General features: G+C 47.3%; 1 protein-coding gene across 1 annotated transcript; it reads right to left on the reverse strand.

Annotated features, from left to right (window-relative positions):
• Positions 1-219: 219 nt before the first annotated feature.
• CD2 (CD2 molecule) lies at positions 220-19003 on the reverse strand. The gene is made up of 5 exons (XM_010567253.1): positions 18980-19003; positions 7740-8036; positions 5997-6239; positions 2403-2522; positions 220-428 (listed from the first exon to the last, which is right to left on the reverse strand). The coding sequence occupies exons 1-5, from the start codon at positions 18996-18998 to the stop codon at positions 220-222; spliced, it is 888 nt and encodes a 295-aa protein (XP_010565555.1). The 5' UTR covers positions 18999-19003.
• Between the last annotated feature and the right edge of the window lie 5555 nt (positions 19004-24558).

A 24558-nucleotide genomic window follows, 5' to 3' on the forward strand; every position in this document is an offset into this window, starting at 1 on the left:
AAAAATGGGCACAGGAATGAATGCCCATCACCTTGAGTCTCCTCCACTGGGTCTCTTCATCTCCATTTGATGCTCGCTCTAATTTTCTGCAACGAAAGCTGCCATTTCATAGCTGAGCATTACGCAAGGCTGAGCGGGAGGGGTTCCTGACTATTGGAAAGTTTCTTTTTCCAGTGAATTGTGGAGCAGAGAGACCACCGTCCCTCCCAGGGCAGACGTTCAAGGTCTTTCTCTCGGGTGGTTTGGAGTCCGCTGCTGAGTGCGGGGCCTGGGCCGTGGGGGCAGCGCTTGCTGCTGCACCTGGGGCTGTGGCAGCGGCCGCTGCTGCACGCGCAGCTGCTTTGGGGTGGGATTGCATGGCGGCTGAGGGAGCTCCCGCACCACCATTTCACTGTCCACCTGGCGAGCCTGCATCATTCGCTCCTCGTCTGCAACGACAGAAGGATCCCACAGTCAGGCACGTAGTAAGCAGAAGTCAAACAGCTAGGGAAAAGTGCTTGGCTCAAGCAAGAAAAAGCCAAATATTGGCCTTACCTGGAAGACCACTGTCACTCTCAGGTGTTCCCGCTACTCCAGTGAACAACAAAAATCACCGCCACCTGTGCATCCCAGGCAAACCCAAAAGTTTTGGCTGCCTGCCTGAGGTCAAAGTACCTGGCGGCGTTTGGGGCAGCTCTGTCCTCTCTGGGTTGGAGGAACCGACTTTGCCGGGGAGGCCCCAGCGGTCACCGATGGACACCCCCACCCTAGGCTGCTCTGTCCTCTTTTGGAAATGGGCCACTGAAGGGAAAGTGAGATGTAACCCCAGGAAGCAACATCAAAGCATTCTGCCCTGCCACTATCCGTGCTGGGATTTCCAGGCACCTGGAAGCCTGAGGTCCATTTTGCCAGTATTAATTTCTCCACACGTAAAAGAAGTAAATTCATAACAGCTGAGTTGATCACTGACTTGTCATTCTGAAATGTCAGTCAGCTTAGTTTAGGGATTGAGGGATTTACCTCTTGGGACACTGAAATGGCCTTAAGCACACACCAAACTATTTCAAAGAGGCAAGTCACCCTCCTATATTAGTTCTCATTTTCCCAGACTTCTCTTTTTCTTAATTCTTGCTGAATCCAGAACCAAGAATTGACAATATGCTCTCACTGCACAGTTGAGGGGATAATGTATCCCACTGAAAGAAGAATAGCCATAATATAAAGTGACACTGAGATGGCTATCTTCACAAGATATTGCAGGCCTTCTGAGATGACATCCCGTGGTTGCACTGTGGTGAGCTCTCCCAGCGAACGGGGAAAGCACTTGCCTATTCTTCATGGTCATAACTTGAGGGGAAGCAGGAGGGCCATGGTGAGTTACCCACGCTCAGGTGCGGTGAGGCTGCACCCCCCTCAGCCATGGGACTGGTTATGCTCATCCTTGTTGTTAGCCTGACCACTAGCACCTTTGAGGTATCAGCTGAGGTTTCTTTCAGGCATTGCCCTCTTTATCTTAACAAAGATCGTTGTGGCGTACAAAGGAGCTTTTACTCCAGTATTGTAACTCGAGAACTGACTCAGACAGAGACTAGCTGTTAATTGAGACAACACAGGAAGCCTGACAGAGTGGGGGGGGGGGGCAGGACTCAGAAACAAGCCTTTAAACAAGCCCTGCCAGGGCGACCTCCCTCCTGCTTTAGCCTCTCCTTCCATATGGGCCAGATAACTCTTCCTGAGTGGCAGTTCAGTATACTCCGTCCACGCAAAATAGCAGCAATGTCCAGGTTGTAATTCAAGGCAACCTCTCTGTCAAGACTGAGAGCCCACTCTCAGAGAAAACTCTGGCAGAGTATTTCCTATGGTCTTAAAGAGGCATGAATTTTGGACAACAGATGAAATCTCTGCCCACTCTGAAAACCTCCACTCTTTAAAGTGCCTCAAGTTGGACCTCTGGTGTTGATAGGCCTCCAAGGACATTGTTTTGTAGAGAGAACAAGTTCTGTGAGGTGTCTGAGGAAACTCACAGAAAAGCTGAGCCCTTTTTGCCCCTTCTTGCTACCTACATTTCCAAATGTGACTAATGATTTCAAGGATCCTAATCTTACACCATATAAATTTAATGAAAAAAAATCTGCTGATGGGATATCTAATTGTGTATTTTAGCCCCACAGATGCTCATGACTGGTGGCCTTGGTGGAGCTTTAGAGGAGCAATTCTTCCCCCGTGAATAAACAAAAGGGCTTAAGGACAAGAAGTCTTTTGTTCAAAGCATATATCAGAAGCTGAGGCTGGCAATGCCAGCTGATGTGCCAAGACTCACCATATTCGAAAAACAGGTTATTACTCATGCCAAGGCAGAGAGCATGCTCCTGCCCACAGGGCTGCTGTAATCAATAGCAACATAAAGCTCCTTAAACACTTACCATCATCTTCAAGCCTTTCTGCTTTCTTTTTCCTGATACAATAAATAAGCAAAATCATGAAGATGACAAAGAAGACTGCACCTCCTGCTATGCTTAAGATGAGATAAACATCCAGATGACCTAGTTAAGGGAATGAAAGAGGATGTTAGAGGAAAAGAAATAACTCCCACAATGCCTACCTAGAATTCTGTATTTTATTCCATTGACTGTAAACACAGCCCCAGTGAGAGAGCCCAGAAAGTTGCTGGTCCTCATTGTGGAGAATTTTGATTGGTCCCTGATGGATTCAAGTTCTGCAGAAAATTGAAACCAGAGCACTCATGTGTGCCAGCTCACCTTATTTAAATTACCACATATGCCCTGTTCCTGCTAGCAATGGACCCTTTTAAGGACAACGACCATCCAGGCAGTGCTCAGCATTAAACAAAAGTAAACTTTTTTAGGTACTTCCTACTGAGCTGAAAACACTGAAATTAGCTTGCTTCATACTATTTTGGTACTTCCTGTTCAATTTTTGGCTGTACGCTAATTAAAGAAAAAAATAGGGAAAAAAACATAACCAAATATCCCAGAGCCTCAAAATGAAAGTTCAGTTTGTCCAGAGAGCAAAACTTTATATGAGCATTCCTTGTTTTGGCCAGATAAGGTTTGCTGGACACTAGCTTTCCTTCGCCACTTCCTGCTTGGGCTGTCCTCCTGGCATTCGGTGTTCATGCTCGAGCACAGGTGCCATGGAGCTGAACCCAGCAGAAGTGCATGTTCCTTGGCTCCTTGGGGACAAAGCTCCAAAGGAGATGACACCAGTGGTGCCACCATTAACATTCACTGGCCACGCCTATGAAGGGCAAAGAGTGATGACACCAAAGCCGAGATGTCTACAGTATAAAGGCCACCATCAGCCTGGGCTGCCCCAGTGGAAAAAAAAGGTGAGCACCCTCAGTGATGTGGTTCTTCTCACCCGTTTTAGCTGCCAGTGTTACACCAAGGCACATTTTGCCCTTTCTGTGTCTGTTTCTCCCAGCTAACTATAAGGTGAGCCCAGGCAGATTCACACATAGTTACGTTTATATAAAAAGTTAGCTGAGCTGAAGCCCGTTCTGAAGCATGGTTGCCTGCTAAAGGTCAAAATTCAAGCTGCTAGGCCTGGAATGCAGGACCAGATGCTCATGGAGGGCAGCAGGGTTGGAAGGTTTGACTGCAAGCTGAGGGATCTTTTTTATCTACTATCGAGCTGGTAGAGTCCTGCCACCACACAAAAAGGTCTGAGGCATTTTTCGTTTTTGAGCAGGAAGGGCAGTGCTGCATGGTTTTAGTGGGTTTTTGGTGTCTGAGAAATGCTAGATTTGTAGCTTAAAGACCAGTGTGGCAAACATTTCACTTCTCTGTTAATGATCTGAGAAAAAAACAAATTCTCCCACCCAATTCAGCCTGTGAAAGAAGAGCACTTCTCAAGAGTGAGAAGAAGGAAAATCAAAGTATCTAGCTGATGGGCAATGCCTGCCTATACCAGCAATGCAGGCAGGCCCATGCTTGCCTGGCTCATTTCCCAGGATGGCTATCTTCAGCCAGCATTTCCTCATTAAGACAAAGTGTTTGAGCTAGTTTGCCTGGCCTTAAATGGACCTAATCCAGCAGCATGTTTTTACACCTGGCTCTAAAGTCCATGCCCCATCCCATGCCCCAGCCCCTTCCCAATGCTAGCACCAATGGGGCTGTGCAGCCCATCAGGTCAGGCACTCATGCAGCAGAAAACCACCCTTTTTCAGCTATTTTAGGCATCAGGGGGATCCTTCAGGAGGCATGGGACGTGTGGGAGAGCAGGTCCCGCCCCATTCCTTGGCTCATTGCCCTTCAGCCAGCCACAGCAGACCTTGGATCGCTTCAGTAAGGCCTCTGTACCTTAAGGCTTGCTCCCTCCCTTCTCACACTGTGGGCTAGCCTTGGGACTTGGACTTTCCCTTAAATTCACTATGGCATAAAGAGCTGGAAATTGGAAATACTGAGCCAGCTCTCATGAGCTCCCCACTCTCCACTAGCTCTAGCGGGAATCCAGAGCAAGCACATGCTTGAAGTGAAGTGCTGGCAGTTAGGTGGGATGAACCCAAGCCCAGCAACTTCAAGGACTTTTCCCCAGTACTGCACTGGAAATCTGAACTTTGAACTTAACACCACATCTAGTGTCACACCAGTATGAACTGTCCCTTGGTTTTGCCTTAACTTTCAAAACTTTTACGGGGAGAGCGATGACTTCTTTTGCCCATCTAATCATTTTCAGCATGACTCTGCCCATTTAAAATGCAATTCCTTCAGTTCTTTTGCTGTGTTTGTGGTTTAGAAAGAAGATGCTTCCAGTGAGTAAGAAAATCCATGGTACTTTTGAGCCATGCTTATCTGAGCCACACGGACCCAAAGCTCAGCTAAATTCTCCATATCATCCCTCCTGATTTCTAGGCCAAGCTGGAGAGTCCAAGCAGCTTATTTTTCCCCTTGTGAGAGCACTCATCCACATCCACAGGTAGCAGGCTACCACCACCTTCACAGGTATGATCATGGAGAGGAGAAAAATAATGTGCAACTGATTTCCCCACCACAAGGATGTAAATCAAGAGCAAATCCCTTGAAATCAATGCCATGGCTTCATATACATAGGAGAAGATCCCATGCCACTATTTTCCAAATAGTGGCTGTTAATTTATATCTTGGTAGCTTGGGTAGTTTTAGACTGTCTTACTGAAGTCAACTCTTTGGCTTTGGACTGCGTGACTGATTGACTGAAGTCAACTTTGGGGAAGTACAATTAGTTTTAAAGGAATAAAGGAGGATAAAAATGAGGGGGAAAGTGCTTTCTGCCTTTTGCAGACTGCTGTGTGCGATTAAAGCACTTTCAGGCCCAGCCCCCCACTTTCTCCTTTACTTCATTGGTCTACCACAGTGACAGTTGACACCACTTGTGTCTATCAGGATACCTTGACAACTTTTGGAAGAAGAGTCAGCAGTGATGGAGGGGAGGGAGCAAATGACAGGATGAGCAAAAATATCTCTCCCCTTCATTCACCCTTCAGCCAACCTAATCTCACTGGCAGCCTGCAGCTTCCCCCAGGAGACTTCACCCCCAGTGGAAGCAGCATTGCGGTGCGCCCTGGAGACCTCCCTGCCACCCACAAGGCTCTTGACTCCAGAAAAACTTCTCCCCCTCTTCCAGCGACCCCCAGGCCTCACTGAGCATGGGGGGAAACACTGCTGGCCACAGGAGAAGAGGAAGAACATGGCCCATCTCACATCCCACTCCCCTCAGCTTGGCCTCCCTACTGTTAGAGCAGGAATGCCATAAGGGTAGCAGTGGGGCAGGCAGCAGCAGGGTGCAGAGGGTGGAGATGCGACAAGACTGGGGAATGCCAAGCAGAAAGCGTGACTTGCGTCCCAGGTACCACAGCAGCATTGGCTCCCAATAACTGCGGCAGTTGTAGACTTGCAGTACTGGGTACCAGGAACCACTGATGCTCCTGGTACCTGGACCAGTCCTGCAGATATGCGCAACTGCGTCAGGCTTTGTGGGTCTGCCCTAGCAGATTCTGGCAAAAATGGATTTTTTACCTGAGCACGTAATTACTTTTTCAGCCATTTTTTTGCTGACTTGATTCTGAACAACACATCTGAACATCCCAGAATAGCGTGTGTGCAATTCCAACTTTGTTGCATTCTTTCGGATCTTTTTGCTTTTATCTTGAGTCAGTTCTATTATAAATGTTTCGTCTTTAGTCTTCTGCTTCACTTCACACTTGACAGATATGGTTTTGTTCATGCATTCAGCACTGAGGATTGGCTGAGGGACAGGCTCTGAAAAAGACGAGAAGGGACAAGCACGTCTGAGATGGTTTCTCTTTTTTAAAAACTCCATGATTAAGCAGAACAAAGAATTAGCCCCCAATAAGCAGTAAGGGAGTAACACCAGCTAATGAGACCAGAGAAGAACAAAGAGTAAATTAGACCTCTACTGCAGAAGTAACATGGTAATAATAAAGAAAATGCAGTATATTAGCCTATGTATTTGGCCTAGCAAAGCAGAGCTGCATCACCATGGCTGGACTACTTTCAGGCTCAGCCTGGCTTACAGCCAGCCAGGCGAAGGGAGGAAGTTGTGTTTTCGGGGGGAGGCAGCGGATGTTGCTGGGAACAGCCCCAGTTCCCTCAGCGGCTCCTCATAAGACTTGTGCTCCAGGCCCCTCACCAGCTTGGTTGCCCTTCTCTGAACACGCTCCAGCACCTCAATGTCTTTCCTGTAGTGAGGGGCCCAAAACTGAACACAGTACTCGAGGTGCGGCCTCACCAGTGCCGAGTACAGGGGAAAAAACCCTTGCTGGGGAAAAAAACCATGCTGCCCTACAGCTTAGTGGTTGTGGCAGCAGCCATAAAAGAGCAGAATAGCCATCCCCATCTTCCCTATTCATCCCAAAAGCTTTGGGCTGCTACCGTCCTGATTTCTCAGGACAAGATACAGCACAGGAATGGAGGCTGTCTTCATGCTTTGAATTCATGCAGCTGAAATCCCTAGGTGTGTGCTTAAGTGTGCTTTGAGCAGCACAATCTTCATATTTGTTGTGTTACGCTATGCAAGGATAGGGTGCAGGAGTCTTCTTCCCCTGCAAATTCAACTCCTACTGTGGTGTATCTCAGGGGAGGTGACTGCTGGCTATTTTTTATGTTAGAGCAAAAATGGAGTGGGACCACATTGCCTAAATACAGGCATTTAGTGCCACCTGGGCTCTCCTCAGGAGGCTGGCAGATGCAACACAAGGTGCTCACTTTGCTGGAGCAGTAACTAGAGACCAAAAGTCATAACTCAGTGTCCATAAAAGAGCATCAGAAGTGGAGAAGTGCACAGCGCATCAGCCACAGGTGCACCTCACGTGGGTTGCTGCGCTCCCACGAGAGGTTTCTGGAAGCAGGGTTCTGCTGGGAGCACAGCCCTGCTCGCGCGATGCTGTCCCGGCTCAGGGCCCGAGGGGTCCCGGCACCACGTGCGGTGCTGCAGTACAGCCATCCGCACTCACCCTGCCGCCAGCATGGACGTGCCCACAGCTGCTTGCCTGGGCATGTGTAGAAACCTGGTGGCTGACAAGACAGGGGAGCCAGAAAGAAGCAGGGTCCAGAGGGCATTAATAGGAGCAAGAGAAGGGAGGAGAGCGGCAGACGGCTGTCAGCGGCAGGAGGAAAGACATACATCTCACAGAAGTCCCCCCAAAACAGAAAGGGGGGCAATGAGTAGAAAAGGTTGTAGGAGAGAGCAGGAGGTATTCCCAGCTATGCTGGGAATGGTATGGGAAGAGCAAAACTCACCCTGAACGACCAAATTCATTACTTCTTCTGCCTTCAATTTTCCATCCTGCTGATAAACAGTCACTGTGTAATTTCCACTGTCCTCTTTCATCACCTGCTCTATTTGCAGAGTCCCATTTAGGAATATCTTACATCTGCACTGGTCCTTGTTCACATAGTACTTAACTTTCTTATCTTTTATCCGAAGCAACTTTTTGCTGTCTCTCAGCCATCTTACTTCGTATACGCTCCCAGCAGCAGTGATGTTGAGAAGAGCTGACTCATTCACGGCCCTGTAAATCCCGTTGGCGTTGGACCCTGTAAAGGGAAGCACAACCAGCCCATCAGCATGTGTCCAGCAGCCCCCGCCGCCACACTTGGCAGCCACAGCGGTGACCCAAAAGGTTGTCACTTGCTAACCGCCCCCCCGGAGTTGCCTAAGCCTCTCTGCATTACTGATGCTGTCTTCTTCCCCTGCTCCGAAGTGTCTCTTGATCGTTCATTAAATAAGTATCAACACCCAATTTAATTCTGAGAGGCAAGGAAGCTAAGAGTCCAGCTTTCAAAAGCTGGCTTCATACTCTGGCCGACTTATTTGGAGTGATTTTGGACGCCAAGATTCATGGCTGCCCATGAACTTAACCTTTCCTGAAAATAAGGTCCCTTCAGTATGTTTTGCACATGGCACAGGCTGGTACTTAGAGCACCCATCATTGCAAACATAACTACAGACAGCAAGAACACTACTACCAGTGGCCCTGGACAGTACAATCAGTTCAGCAATAATAGTGATGGCGATAATAATAACGACAATAATAATAGTGGCCCATGCTAAGCAGTAAGTGAGTTTAAGGCACTGAACTGGAGGCAGACCCAGTGCTGGTACCTTGCATTGCCCCCTCCTCGCCCATCCCGGGCACCCTGCCCCCCTGGAATATATCCACTTGATTTTTCCTAGCACAGGATCATGGTGGGGCAAGTAAGGCAGGGAGAAACAAAGAGCTAACCACATCCTGTGAACCGATTGGGCACTGGAGACATTAGCAGATAAGCAAAGGCCAAAAAAATCTTTTCTCTTTGCAGGTCTCATTTGATGACAGGTCCCCTCTCCAGAACAGGTAAAAGTAGGTGCTTCCCAAAGGACTGGGCAGCACTTAGCATGTGGCTGCTGAAGGGGATATTCAGGAAAGCCAAGGCTGCTAAACATCAATCACGTTCCTACCAGTGGCGATGAAGTACTCCTTGGGCTGTGCTTGGGTGGCCTGCCCTCTCCCCTCCAGGCTGCTCCAGAGCCTTTGCAAGGCCCATCTCCAGCGAACCAGGACTTCAGAGTGCAAAGTTTGTCAGGAGGTCACTTCAAGTAAGGTACTATCTCCACCCCCGTAGTGGGTGGAAAATTTGCAGGAGGAGATAGAAAAGTGCTCCCAAGTGTCAGGTGGGATGAGCTCACTGATAACCAAATGTGCACTCAGAGCCATAGCTTATTTCATTTGCCATTATCTTACGTTCATTCCTCTTCAATTTACAGGATAAAGCAAATCAGCAGGAGGGGATTTCTCTTCACATCACCAGATAGAGCTGATTCTGCTCTAATTTTATATATTTTAAGCACTTTTTCCCCACAGAGAGAAAAAAAACTATGTTTATGCATATTTTTATTACAGTCCTTCATTCCTGGTATCTAGGACAATGATAAACTATATCACAGAGGGGAAACTGAAATCCAGTTGCTATTTCATGAAACTAACAATATTAGAGATAATCAAATAACTAAAATTGTGTGCCTCTGCAACAAGAAAATTAATACAGAAGTGCTTCCGGCAATTCACCCCCAGTCTAAGGAGAGACTGTTATTTCACTATTGCATTTCTTACAAGATATTTGATGTATCTAATGAAATATTCTGAAATCAAGCTATCAATCAAACAGTCTTGGAAGCAGCTATCCTCCACACAGATGACACTACAGATTATACCCAAATATTTGAATTCCGATACTTGTTTCTGCTCAGTCGTGCACAGGTATTTAGAGCTAGTAATAAGATTTCTTTGCATAACAGATACCATCATTTATTTTTTTTCCTCTGGAAGTAAAGAAATAAAAAAAAAACAAACTAAAGTTTTCAAGGATAATTCAATGCCATCTCTATGGACAGACCACCTAGACACATCTCTGGATGTTTATCTGATCTCTATAGTATTGCTAACTGAAAGCTGAGTATCCTATACATATGATACTGAAAATCTGTTCAGCTAACAAAACAGCATTTCTCCTAATGCCAACTGATAGACGCTCCAAGGGGCAGAAAGATCTGAACTGGAAGCATAGAGCTCACTCGCAGTCACAAGAAAGAGTTACATGGAAAAACTCCCATAGTAACTTTAGAGAAGTAAGGAAGTCTTTGAAACAAGTTTTCCATTCAAGGGAATAATCTTCATTTCTGCTAGGGAAAATGTTTTATAGATCACGTACAAAAAAAAAATTTCCTTATTTATTTATTAATTTTTTTTTTAGGAAAAGAAAATCATTAAACAGCCATACATACAATCTGTAGTGGAATGAACAGAGAGAAAAAAAAAAAATCTATGCATGATTGTATTGCCTCCATCTCTTATAACCTTCTCTAATCTATGAGTTAACACCTTAATTAAGATTTTAGATTAATATTCTTAAAAATAATGAAAGCAATAATATGCAAAATGTAAAAGATGTATGTATTTGCTTGCTGTTTTCACATCTGAGACTTCTCCAACTCCACTGAAGACACTGAAATACATCACTCTTTCTGTTAGTATTTATGGAAGAATATAATTTGCACTTTCAAAAGGTTTCCTCATCTTTGATAAGAAAAGGAAATTACATGCAGTAATGCACCGTGAACTGGACCTCTAATGTAGTACAAGCTACCTCGAGGGCTGAGAGAAAACTGCATGCTGACATTTCTCATTATACATGTGTCAAATTAAGGCTCATTAACTTAAAACCAAATCTGTTTACAGCTTATTATTATAACTAGAATAGGAAACTATTCTATAGGTCCTGCCCTCTCCCCAGCCAAAAATTAAATCAAATAATAACAGCAATAACCCAAAGGTCTCCACTCATTGGGAAAATAGAACTAGTTTCTTATCAATAACATCCCACCAAGTTGTAAATGGTTTAAAATGCAATTTTAACAATGCTAGCCCGAAAAAGCAAGAAAGGGTAAGAAAAACTCACATTTTACACTTGGAAATAAAAGCAGCAAGCACTTGACTAGGAAAATCCTCCTGAAGTTCATTTTCAGGGTAAAAAAAAATCCAGTGTTGCCTTGTCTAATGATAGCTCCTGGCAGGTAAAAGGATTTTCAGCTGTGAGCAAGCAGTTGTGGGACATGTCGGTACCGCCCTCGTGCCCTTCTCCCCTCCTCCAGCTCTCACCCTACCACTTCTCATTTCTAGCATAGGCACAAAAACCATGGGCAGAAATATCTCTCGATGGGGTGTTTCATCAGGATAGGGACAATGTGCAGTGACAAGGAAAATGCACACTAAAATGTAGGAATGCCCCCGAGGTCTGTCTACGCAGCTGGAGCTCTCGTCCTCTTCAATGTTCACCTGAAGAGTTCAACTCCAGCATCCACACGCCACCATCCTAGTGGGATGGATGCAGTTCTTGAGGTGGGGGGGGTGATGAGAATCCTTCTTCTCCCCCATAGCCTCAGCAGCAGCGAGGGGACAGCAAGCCTGGGACCCGCAGTGAGGAGCAGGTAGCCGATGGCTGTTGGGCAACGTGTAGAAAGGAGACACACTTCCCTTGGAAACTGTCACGATCAGCTTCGCATCAATGTCTGATCTATGAGGGGCTGCCATTTGAGCAAGCTGTGAAAGAGGGATGAGCGTGGAAGGGGATGAAAACACTGCCTTGGGTCTAGCCAGAAACCAGCCCTGAGGCTGGCTGGTATGAGGAAGATGGTGAGGAAAGAAGCTGGGAGGAGGCTTGGGAGTTAGGTCCAAAACCACATGAGAAGCTAATAAAATCTTCATTCCTGTTTCCAGTATGAAACAGATGGGGTGGTGAGGATTTTGAATTGTATCATCCTCAACACAATCCCTCTGCTACAGCAGCTGCTGAAATCTTCCAGCTTTTTATCACAGATGTAGACCAAAAAAGAAGACAGAAGAAAAGTTATGGCACGGGAGATGTACAATATCAGATAAATCTTTCTCATTCATTTATGTGATTCTCCTTCCTTGAAGTTATAGGAAGATCTTGTAAGACACCACCCCTTCTCCGGCTTCATCATCTGTTAGCTGGTACTAAAGCCGGTAAAAAATAACCCTTTCTGCACAAAAAGAGAAAAAGTTACCTGAGGTAAAATGCACTAAGGTCACAGTATTGCTGCCTCTGCACATCATGGGAAAACCCAGCTTTTCTTCCTTCTTTTTGTTACTGTTTCCTTACAAAGAACACACAAGGGAGGCACATGCAGAAGGAGAGAGGAAGCAACAGCAGCAAGATGATGTTTCTGTGCCTGACCTCTACCTTCTGTGGAGAAAAACAAGCCAAGGGCAGGGGCTGCCATGCCCAGGCATCTCCCCAGCCAAGCAGACTGTGCCAGCAGTGCCAGACCTGGGGTGCTGTGGGGACCTCTCTCCCCAGTCACAGTGGCAGGGACATGCAGGGTCTGCACGCTTGGACGCATCTGTTTCCAGCCCGAGTGCCTAGAGGGCTTTGGGCAAACACAGCAACCCCAATCTCTCCTGCTTTTTTTTTTTTTTTCCTGTGTCCTTAAAGCAGAGCGGAGAGAGGCTCCCAGGCATGCTGAAACCACTGCTCAACCTTGTCTCACTTCTTCCTCAAGGCAACACCCCTCAAAGCCACCACCTGCTTCCAGCATACCTCTGCACTTTGTTTGTTGGCACGCTCGGACTGCAAATGCACTGGGGCAGGGACCATCGTTCTGCTCTGGGCACATACAGAGCCTGCTCAGTGCCGTCCTGCTAGCTGGATACTACCTGCTGCCGAGCTGCAGGCAGAAACTGGGATTGGTGCAAATTAAATACAAATGGAAAGATGCCTCTATGTGTGAAGGTGAGAGAGAGAAGAGAGGTAAAGCTTCACAGCAGCAGAACAAGGCTTAAAAGGATGCCCTGTATTCATAATGAAGGCCACTTCTTCCAGTTAATCAAGTTTGTCATGCCCAGATGCCCACGCTCTTGTAAAATCACGGCTGAAATGACTCAGACTAGAAGCCCTTATGCTGCAGCAGACCAGTTCTAGCGCATCAAATGTGGCATCCTTTTCCTGTTAGAGCAACAGGTTGACAGGAGCAAGAAACCACTCCTAAAGGATATAACAGGTCTGTTCAAAAAGGAGTTTGCTGTGAGCAGTGAAGAGGCACTCAAGAGAGGTGGTGAGGGCTCAATAGCTGATGTCCCCTCTCCACTGTGCATCACAGAAGTGACACCAGGCCTCGCTATTTCTGAGTACTTGGGTCATGTGCACAAAATCAAATTGCTTAGAGATTTTGCATAACAAAAGTACAGCCGAGCCAGCAAAGGGGCACACCACCCCCCTGTAGCAAGGATTCCCCATGAGATCCTGGCATGTGCATGGCCCATCCCACCAAGTGGCCCCTTTTCTAAACAGTGTCAGAAACCTCCTGCACCATCAGACCCAGCTGGACAAAGAGAAGGCAGCCCGTGTCTCTAATCTCAGCCTTCCTGCCATATAAGAAGTGGGGAAACGGCAATATCCTTGCAGCTTTACCCTCCCTCTCTTGAGGAGCAAGGCAATGTTGTGCTGCAGTCCTGACTGGGCTTTAACCCCCATTTTAGAAGGAAGGAATTTTCTGGATGTTACTGGGAGGGAAGCAATGGAAGTCCCTGCACTGATGTCTCTGTTTCCCCCCAAGGGAAGGCATTAAGGAGAGGGTGTCTGAAGGCAAATGGGTATCTCTGGAAAGCACAGCAGCTTTGGGCTACTGTCACAAAGGAGCTCCGGAGGCCAGCATGTACCTTCAGCAATGTGGTGTGGGATGCATGTCCTGAAAACAGCTGCAGCAGGGAGCGCTGGCAGAGCAGCCCCTCGCACCAACCGGCGGTGCCCCCCAAGGAGCGGGACAGCCACAGCGAGAGCTACTGCTCGCAGCTGTGTGCCACCACAGCCCAAACGCCGACCCCAGCTGTGCTGTGTAGGACGAGGCGAGGACTGCCAGGCCTGCAGATAACCATGCCCTCGCGCTCTTCTGGTTGCTGCAGACACCCTCTCTCCCACCCGTCACACAGGAAGTAACACTGCTGGGCTAAACACAAGCCAGCTAGAAAACCAGCAGACAAACAGAAAAGGAGATGTCTCCCAGTACGGTGATGCTGGACCTGTCTTGTCAGCCCATAGCTGAGGATGCTTGGCCTCCGTTTAGCCCACTGCATTGCTAGACATCTCCATCTTCTGACACAGAGTAGAGCAGAGGACAGAGTGCAGCCATGACAATGGAGTGTTTCTTTGCAGCCACTGCTATCTCTGTGGTATTGTTTCCACTGCAAAAGCCGCAAAGCGCTGTAGTCATATACATTTGCTTTTGTTGCTTGTTCTCTCTTTTACTCTTCCGCTCTTTGTAATACACTAAGCAGTTTCCTCACAAGGAATGCAAGTATCGTGCTTACATTTCCATGTAAAGGTGACAGACTCCCACACATCTGAAGGCAACATCTCAAGAGACAATATGTAGCTGTTCCCAGCTCTAAGTCTTCAACTTAGTGATGAGCCAATAAACATTCATGCCTGAGGCTTATTAAAAAAAAAAAAGAGAGAGAGAGAGAGAGAGAATGTTATTAGAACTACTAGAAAAGGAAGAGTACAAATACACTTAGCATGTTGATCTCAGGAAAGTCAGCGTGCAAGAAGCCAGTGTGGATTTGTAGCCCATCCGCTAATTTGCACCATCTCCTTTGGTATGAAGCTTAGGTTGTATTAAACGGCATTTGCAGGGGATACTTTTCCCTGAAAGAAGAGTCAGACACCCTGCACTCACCACGACCCAAGACCCTTTCACCATGAAAGATGACAAGAGTATTGCAAATTCATACCTCTAAATTTCTCAGAAAGACAGGCCTTTGGTGAGGCAGAGTTTGTGAGGAGAAGAACAAATGTGATCTTGATTGGAACACCAGATGGGCAATATCATGTGGAGGGGAAGTTTTGAATAAGGCTAACCTTATTCTTGGGAGGTCTCCTGGGTTTGCACCCTAGCCTGCAAGACTAGCAGCTGGGCTCCATCTGGGTTGCCCTCAATGGTAGCTGAGGGTTCCACGACTGCACGTTCCCTTCCCCTTTACTGTAGCTTTTTGCAGGACAGGGGGAATTGTGGCCAGTGGCTGGAGTGGGGAAGAAGCAAAGTCAGCCCTGGCAGGGGGAGTTGCCTCTACACTGTGAATGCCAAAGAACTGCTGGCTTCCACATACAGTTTCAGCCATTTAGTTGATGAAGGCCACATACCACACATCCTCTTCACTTCTGCCTTACGCAGAGTGAAGAAGGGAAGAAATCCAGCTTGAATGAAGCAGTGTAAATATGAAAATAATGAACTCAAAATAAAGCTTTGACCAAGGGTTTGGTGAGGATGCTGACTCAGTGGCTTGGAGCCTGTTACATGCAAACTAAGAGCACTGCTTTCCTTGTACGTGGTGGAAATACTCCAAAAATAGTGACACACCCTGTCAGCATTAAAATGGCTGTCTGCAGAAACTTTTTTATCCTTCTTTAAAAAAAGGTAAATGGAAGTTTTCAAACTGTGACTCATGCATGTAGTCCTCAGCTAATTTTTGAAGAGAAATGATTCCCTTGTGATGGGCATAATACCACATCATCAGCCCGAGGTGTTCTCTCTCTCTGACTCATTTTCTTCTTTTCCACCTGTAAGCATGTGTCAACAGCCAAACCTCACAAAAGATGCCTCATTTAAGTTGGGTCTGAAGGAACATAACAACCTTAAATAGAGCAGTTTGACAATCTGTGGCAAATCAGTTGACAAACAATGACTGAGGCTAGAGCAGATGTCAGCATCCCATCAGACAGTTATTCTTGCAGGCAGTGCGTTTCAGTCTGACACCGATTTCCATCATCTATAATGACCCTAGATTTAGGATCTAACTTTCAGTATCTTATTCTAGTAATTTCAGTGACATTACTACTACTGCAAAACATGTTGCAGTCGAAGCAAAACTTTGTTGGCATGATGCAGTCAATCTGCCTTACACAAGAAGCCAGACAGATGGAACAGAACAACCTCTTCCAGTCTTAGCAGTGATAAATACATGGAGACCTGTATTAAGTACAACATGCCCCTTCACCACCAGAGGGGGGATGAACTAGCTACCCAAAGAAGGTATTAGAAGAACAGCTGCTCTTAGAAAGATATCCAGGAAAGACAACTTGTTATTACCATCTAAGTAATCTCTCAGTCAAGATCTGACACTCTCCAGAAATCACCAGCCTAACAAATGCATAAATAACTCATGTCTTGTACAATGTTTTATTCTATTATACTACTAGAACTCTAGAGAGGAGTGAGGGACAGTCCAAAACAGGTAGGTGGGAGGATGAGAAGTGATCCAGGAGACGAAGCACAAACAACTGCATAATACATTTCAGTACTCAAGGCATTTATTCCTAGGAGGGGCCCTGAACAGCCTTCATACAAGTCCCCCACACAAAGGTATACGAGCCCTTTTGCTGCTCAGTGTGGATCCCAACTTTGCAGCTCAGTTTCCCCTGCTTCTTCTCCGGTCCCACAAGGTTCCTGTGCTGTGTGAACCTGGTTTTGGCCTCTCTGATGTCGGTCCGTTCCTACATACAGCCATTTCAGCTCATCAACCCATCCAGTCCTTTCAGCAGGCAAGCTGTTAGGACAGAAAGTGAGGCAGAAAAAGGAGCCGAGACCCTTGCTGTGGCAGGTTTTGGCTAGTCAGTGTGGCAGGGCATCCTGCTCTCCCTGGTAGCCCCGAGCAAGCACAGGTGGAACACCAGGACCAGACCCCAGTCTGGCCAGACTAGGCAGCACCCTCCCTCTTGCCTGGGTGACCCAGCCCCACGTCGGGGCTGAGAAGCAACAGCAGACCCACGTGGGCAGCTCCTCAGGGTGCAGGGGCCACAGGGCAGCAGGACGGGCTCACCCCCATCCCAACCCCGCTCTCAGCCACGCTTGCACAGGAAACGCCAGGCAGCTGCAGCAAGGAGCTACGTGAGCGTTAGCAAAGAGTGGGCCTTTTCCACAGCAGGGGAAAGTACAGCACAAAGCTGCCCGTGTTTCTGAATGTTCACAGCCCACGGCTCCTCTTGTCGGCCAGGAAGGGTAATGGCTAAGGTGCTGTGCCATTGCATTTCTGAGAATTTCTGGTTTTTAAGATCTCAATAAGGCAGGCAGGGGATGTTCTGCGTAATGCATCTGAGCACTGGGGAACTGGAGGCAAGCTGTGGCTTTTCACAGTATTTCTACCAAGGCAATACACGAGGCCCAAGCCCCTCTGTCACACTCCCGAGAGTCAGAAGGAAACCAGCATCTCGCAAGTTAACAAGGTTAATGAGAGAGGTACCGTCCAGCATTGACAGTTTTGGTAAACCTCCTTCCTCACATCTGGGCAGTCAGACATCCTGTGGCAGCCAGACCATAGCACTCGCTGCAGCCCGGACAGATCTCCGCAGCACCCCACAGGGTCTCCCAGCTCTTGGCCACTCCGACACACGGGCATGAGTGAGGTGCTGCTGTGTATCTGCAAGGCTTAAACCCATTTGACAGAAGAGGCCTACATGATCACCCCAGTATTACAGATGGGGAAATGAGGCAGAGGAGGATGAAATGACTTGCTAAGGTCAGCCAGGCAGTCCAAAGAAGGACAACAAATGGAACCAGATGCTCCTGTGACCCAAATCCCTGGCTCCCAACTACCTGTCTAACAAAGCACCACTTAAAAGCACCTCCCGTTCAGAGCATCTATTGCTGCAAGCAGCCTCAGTGGTCAGGTTCAGGATTGTGTCACCATTCTTTTCAGCCACCCCTTTTTGCTTCCATCATGGAAGAGCAGGCTTTTTGTTGACTGTTTCTGTCATGTCCCCTACATACACTGCTTTCAGCAACTCCATAAAAATTTGCTGAACCTTAGTGGCCACTTTGCAGAGCTGCAAATTTACGGTGCGGCCTCAATGGAAAGTTACTGTGCATGCCTTGTGCCCACACAGGTAAGCACTGAGTTGGAACTACAGCTGCAGTAGTTATTTGCGTTATCTTGAAAGTTCCTTTAAGCTCTGCAGCATCAGTAATTTGGTATAAACACAGGCATCTACTTTCCTCTCTCGCTGAGGCTGTTTAACCATTGGGGTTTTTTAAGACAGATGATATCAAATTCATGGCAGTGTTGACTCCTACTGATGTTGTCTCCAGCAAAGAAGGGCCTCTCCATCTACAGCTGGTTCTCCAGAGAAAGCTATGAACAGGCCTTTGTATTTGCCAAATAATAAAGCTTTAAACTCTCAACAAAAGGTAAGGAAACAAAACTCCTTATCAGAAACTAAATCACCTGAAGAACTCCAGGACCTCAACAGCTGGGCAGGAATATGTACAAACAGAAGCTTAAGTTGCACAGCTTTCAGTGTGGCCTCCTATGGCAGCAAGAGAAATCCTCACCCAGCTTGTGCACAGGAAGGAAAGGGAACAGCCATGTTCTTACCTGTATTCAGGGTACCTAAAAAGCTGGCCAGGGTCCTCCCTTCCCACCACCCTTCTCCCACCTCATTCAGCAAAACCGATACCAGAAAGTGAGGTCAGGAGAAAAATCCTGAAAGGGCTGGCTAGTACTAGACAAGGAGAGGGGCAGGCAGAGAAAAAAAAGAAAAGGTATTTCCCATTTGCTGCTATGGGAAGATTTGTATTTACTCCCCCTTATCAAAACTAGTGCAGCACTTTCCCTGCAAATGGCTCCTGAGAAAGGTAGAGAGGAGTAAGGAGTCCCCAGTGCCCCTGGCTAAACATTGCCTGAGGGGCTCAGAGGAGCTGTGATTTATAACTGGGAGAACAGTCCATCCACCTGGGGAACACGATTCATGCCAAATGGCAGGAAGAGTAGGTGTGAGGAAGCAGCAACAACTACTGCTTTCTGGAGAACAACATTTTATATTGCCTAAAGAGTTTGCAGGATGATGCAGGACAGACCTTGCTTGAGACCCCCTGCAGCCTCCCCACCCATTTGAGGGAAGAAACAACATCTATGACTGCCGTTACTCACCCTCGGTCATTAAGCCCATGCCCTTTCTTCCTCTTGGATCCTCTGCAACGGTCACCCTGCTCTCTGCATACTTCTCCTCCTTTCTCAGTCCTGCCACGGTTCACCCTGTGACGACAGAGACACCAGCAGCAGAGGCTGTCCCACTCAGCAGGTAGCTCCTGCTTCAGGCTCCGTGTGCCACCTCGGAAAAGCCTCCACCCACCCCAGCTCGAGGTGAATTGAGACTGACTGCCAGGCAGTTGACTACCCATTCATACACATCACTGCATTCCAGCCCTGCTGTCCCAAATCCCGTAACTGTAGGCTTTTCTGTTGTTTCAGAGGAGAAATCTCCAAGGAAGGCCTATTGCTCTGTGATGGAAAGCTTTCACAGGAGTGCAACATAAACTCTTAATGCTCTTTGCTTCAAGTCATGCATACAAAGTCACTATTGCAATTCTTTTCATATAGACAAAAACACCATCACATCATCTTTTTCTTTCATTTTTTGTTTGTTTGAAGATATCTCATTACATGACATTTAGTATCAAAAAAACCTGTTAAAACTGCTCCACTCCTTAGTTTTGGGAAAATATGTTTTGCCCTTGAAGAGGAACTTGTACAAACCAAAGCTAAGACAGCAATGCTGGCAACAGGATAGCCACTAAACTGTATTTCTTTATTCCATTTGCATATGATACGAGAGCAGATAATAATTCTCTTTAATGTACTGTATTTGCAATTCCAGAAGATTCACTGAAAATTGCCTCGAAGTAATTCTTGGTCTGTAATACATCTAGTTTCTATAGTGTGAGACAATACTAAAACTATCAGTAGTTGTCATCAGTTTAGGCAAGTTTTAAAAATTCTGCATCGACTTCAGGTCCCAAGTTCTGCTTTTTCCCTCATTTCCGGTATTAACTATAAAATACACGCTTTATACTATAGTCCCATCCAATACTTTATCATAGATGTTGGCTAAGTGTGACATGAAATATACTAACCAGAAAAACAGATCAATTAAAAATAAGCTGACATTAGCTACCTGTATTTGCTACCTCTACAGATGGAAACCTTTCCTTACCATTAGCGTTTGGCACAACGCCCAAATGATAAGCAGACTACAGATGTCTCTCCATGTGCCAGGACCAGCCCCTGCCCCAAAATGCCCATAAACCAAGTGGGTGGACATAAGGCAAGTATTCCCATCTCCCAGGAGGCAGAGACTCACCCCATCCTCACAACACCCACCCCTCCAGTCCCCAGGGACCACAAAAAGAGTGAAGGGAAAGCCCACAAAATCACTCTACTCTCTGCCTGCAGACCCGCAGCCAGCTCTGGCTGGGATATCAGGCAACCCTGGTCACAGCCCAGGAGGTCCCAACCCAGCTCCCTGAGTGAAGGGGAGGCACAGTGCTGGCCAACAGCCCTTCTCTGAGCAAAGCTTGAAGGCAACAGGAGGTGCAGACCAAAGAAGATGGCAACGTTAGCTCCTGGGGAAGGAACCAAGCTGCCAAGCACGCATCTGTAGGTGCATTGAGAGGTGAGGGGTATAGTCAGGTCCCTAAACTTGCAAGCATAATCAACAACGTGATGAAGTCAGGCCCCTCATGGTTGATGGGAGGGCAGGGGAACCCCAGGGATGAGGACCTTTTGGGGGCTGAAATCCCACCTCATTGCTGAGCTGGGAAATACCCCCGTGAAGATGCCAATGATGCCATCAGCAGGCATAGGCAGAACTGCTCTGGGCTCTTCACATGCTACTTGAATGCAATTGCTATCCAGCTCCTGAGGGGTTTAGCCATATTTGAACACATTAGGGGGGTGTCTGTGCCCCTCACTCCACTCTCATCTCCCTTACCATTAAACATCCTTTGCCCTCCAGGCAGTCTGCTTTGGTACAGGCAGGGAACAGTTTCTTTAGTCCCTATCAATAGTGGATGGCTGTGTGATTCAGGCACATTGCTTGCTGGTGATCAAGAGGGCTGGAGGTAAGAGTCTATCAGTCCCAGAGCTGGCCAAGAGCTCCACTTCAGCCTGTCAGCCAGCCTGGAGCCACACAAGTGGCATTCGAGGGAGGCCAGCCAGAAAGATGCTGCACTTCCCAGTGGTCCTGCACAGCCCAGAGATGTCTCTTAACTGATTGTATCCAAGTTAAATTAATCTTGATATAATTAACACACCACCTGCCACCATTTACTTGCTGGAAAAGTACAAATATTTAGCAGGGCTTCATCTGAGGGTCTTCTAGATTCCCAGTAAAGACTCCCTGGCTGTCTCCAGCCACATCCCCTGCCTAAGAGATGAGTCACGTAATCTTGCAGAAAGGAAACACAGTGCTCATTGTGAACAAAACCAATGCAGGATGCAGTCACTGGTTGTCAAAGGTCACAGGGTCCCCACTGGGTGATGATGTTGTTTCCCAGCCTGTTTTACACCAGAGGACAAGAGGGGGGCATTGCATATGCTCAGGAGGGACTTCACCACCACTAGCCTCATACAAGCAGGGTTTGATTGCATGCAGGCACTGAGCAGCCTGGCTAAAGGCATAAGCAATACCCAAATGCTAATCCAAGCCACTGTGATGACACATCACCAAATCCTGCTTCCATCTCAGACAGAAACGGGTGATGCTGCTCTTCTTTTTACTGGTTCTGTGTGTTTACCTAAGGAAGTCCACAGGGTAGCTCAGTCCTCCCCATCTGGTGATAGTAATACTTCTAGATCTTACAGCACCACCAGAATTTGTTGGCTGATATTAAGGAAATGGTTTGAAGATACCTATCTGTGACATTGTATCCTACAGCTGAGTTACAGTTAAACTCTTCTTGTTTGCTTATTTTGAAATGAATTGCAGTAATTCATGAAAAGTGACACAAACTTACTATGCACATGCCTAAAATCTAGATTTTTTTCAACTACATGATTTTCATCAGAAGTTAGCACAACCACTGTTCGCATGCCTCTTCAGTATTCACAACAAACATTTCATTTGCTATTGTAAACTGGCCCATTATCAGTTTCGTCTATCTGCTCTCAGACTCACTAATTTTTACTCTGGTGTTTCTGTAGAGCTGATGGTAGTGGGGACGGATAGTCCTTCAGCTCCCCACAAACTGCTGGCTCTTGCCCTGGTGCCTCTGCCCCCATGCTGGGCTCTGAGGGAGGAGGACCGCAAGGGCTATGCACACAGCCACTGGGACATCAGCCACAGCAGCCTGGGGTAGAGGTTGGAAAGGACAGCACAAACTGTTTCATTGCTGGGAGGGGGAGCTTTACTGACATGAGAATTTTGTGGGGATGAGTTCATCATGAATGCTAAAAAAAAAAATTGTTCCCCTGTCTCTGCTTGCTGTTATACAACATGTTTCTTTTCTGCTTTTGCTTTCACCTTAAGATCATTCTCTGTTCTCCTTTTATATTCATAAACTGCATGAATTACATGATGAAAAGACTACATACTACATTTCATGTCATTTGTTGCTTAGCATATGCCACAAGCAGAGGGAAATTTTTCTCTTCCCACCACAAAACATTGACATGGATACAAATCTAAACAACCATTCTGTACAGTACTATAAACCACTGGTAGTTTGTCTCAGCTGAGAGGAAACCACATCCCAAAACATTCGCACTTCCCGCAGAGCAGAGCTCCCCTTGTCCCACCAGCACCCGATGAGCAGGAGGGACCCTGCCCTACTCCCAGCCTTCCTTAGACAGGACCAGTGGCTGGAGAGGATGGCGTGACTGTCAGCTCTCTGTGTGGCTCCCCTCCCCTGCAAAGCACCAGCTCCCCACAGGAGGCCAGAGGCACACAGAGGCACCCCAGCACCAAGGGCTCCCTCAGCAACCTGGAGAGAGTAGGGCTGGCGTGGCACAGCCTCACCAAGGCCACCAGAAGCCCTGAAGAGGCAGTACAGGCATCTCTGTTTCTGGTCAAATTCCTGATAGCACCATGTACACCCATACCCGTTCCTCTGCCAGATAGCCCCAGGCCCAAAAGTATCCTCACTATTGCCTGGGTGGTGCAGCGCCATAGTTGGGCTGGAAAACAAGTGCAAATTCAGGCGGGTGGCTCCTTGGGGTGCTGGGTTCACAGGCTGCAGGACAGGATCACCCATGTCCAGTCACACCACTGTTCCAGGGATAACACTGCAATGGTAAAGTCAAGGGATTTTATATGATCACAAACCATCAGGACATTGGTTTTACCCACCATCTGGGCCCACTTGTCTAAGGGTGAGCATGAGAGAGTCACCTCCTCCTTGCAAAAGGAGCTATGCAGTCAAGCATCCTCTCTCACAGCTGAGGTGGCTTAGGTGTCATAAAAAAATACAGATGCGTAAAGATGGGTAAAACAAACCCATCTCCCTGCGTCCCTTCCCTGCACCTCACAGTTCGGGCAAGACACCAGAGCAGGGTTTGGCAAGCTGCGAGTGCACACGGACATGCAGGCACATTGGCACACACGCTCCAATGGGGACTAGTTATACGCCACTGTCCTACAGCCTCTCCTGGACTGACTTACAAATGAATGTCATAGAATCATAGAATCATTTAGGTTGGAAATGTCCTTGTGATCTTTGTTCTCTAGACTACCCAGCTCAGCTGTAGTCAGCAGTAACTTGTTATCACCTTTCCTTTATTTGGCCAGGCGAAAATTTGGAAGCCAGCCTGTACTTTCAGTGAAAACCATAAAGAAACAATTATTAAATAACAGACCTTAAACATTTCCAAAACAAGTTAGAAAACAGATCTTTTTATTAGGAACAAAATCATCGCGGGGAAAAGAAAAAAACACCAAAAAAGAACAATAGCTGGGCATGAACACATACAGTTAAAGGAAGAGCACAGGCTGCATGACTTCTCTCCTGACTTAACAGTAACAAAAACCTTTGCCCCCATTGCTGAACTGGCATCTTCAGCAGGGAAGGACAGAAAACCAGCCATGTCCTATCTGCCTCAAAGAGTCAGATTTCCATCTCAACGGGAAAAATCCTTCCCAGACTGGGGTTACCCCCGTGGTGGTGCTAACAGCTGTCCTCCCAGGGCTGACAGCAGCATGGCAGCACTAGGGCAAGCTGGAGCCAGGACCGCACAAGCCCAGCAGGACAAGGCTGGCCCAGCTCTGCCACCCTTAGCACCCGAAATGCTGGCATTTTCTCCAGTGCACCTCAGAGCACCGTTCAGCCTTTGAAGCATGTACTGGAGTCGACTGTCCCCTGCCTGTCCCTGCCAGAAAGTGCAGAAGAGAAACAAAGCTATGTCCCCCCATTTCAGTGACGGTGGCCCCTGTTCACCCAGTATCACTGCCACTGTGCTGCCTACAGGCAGCTGCCACCCCAAGCGCTTGGCGTCACATTTCTGTCATTCAACTCACAGCCTTTGAGGAATGTTTGTACTGACAGGAGATAGTGCAGCACCATGAGGAAAAGACTTATTATCTCCCCCTTACCGTGGAAAATCTGATTCCTACGGCAGCCTTAAAAAGCAGAGACAGGCTGAATCACCACCAACACAGCACACAAGATCCAAAAATCTTCTAAACAGAGTCACAGGACAAGGAAACAACAAGAACAACCACCTACGGCTGGGCGTCA

The sequence above is a fragment of the Haliaeetus leucocephalus genome, unplaced genomic scaffold (assembly GCF_000737465.1).
Source record: "Haliaeetus leucocephalus isolate CR32 unplaced genomic scaffold, Haliaeetus_leucocephalus-4.0 Scaffold228, whole genome shotgun sequence".
Lineage (NCBI taxonomy): Eukaryota > Metazoa > Chordata > Aves > Accipitriformes > Accipitridae > Haliaeetus > Haliaeetus leucocephalus.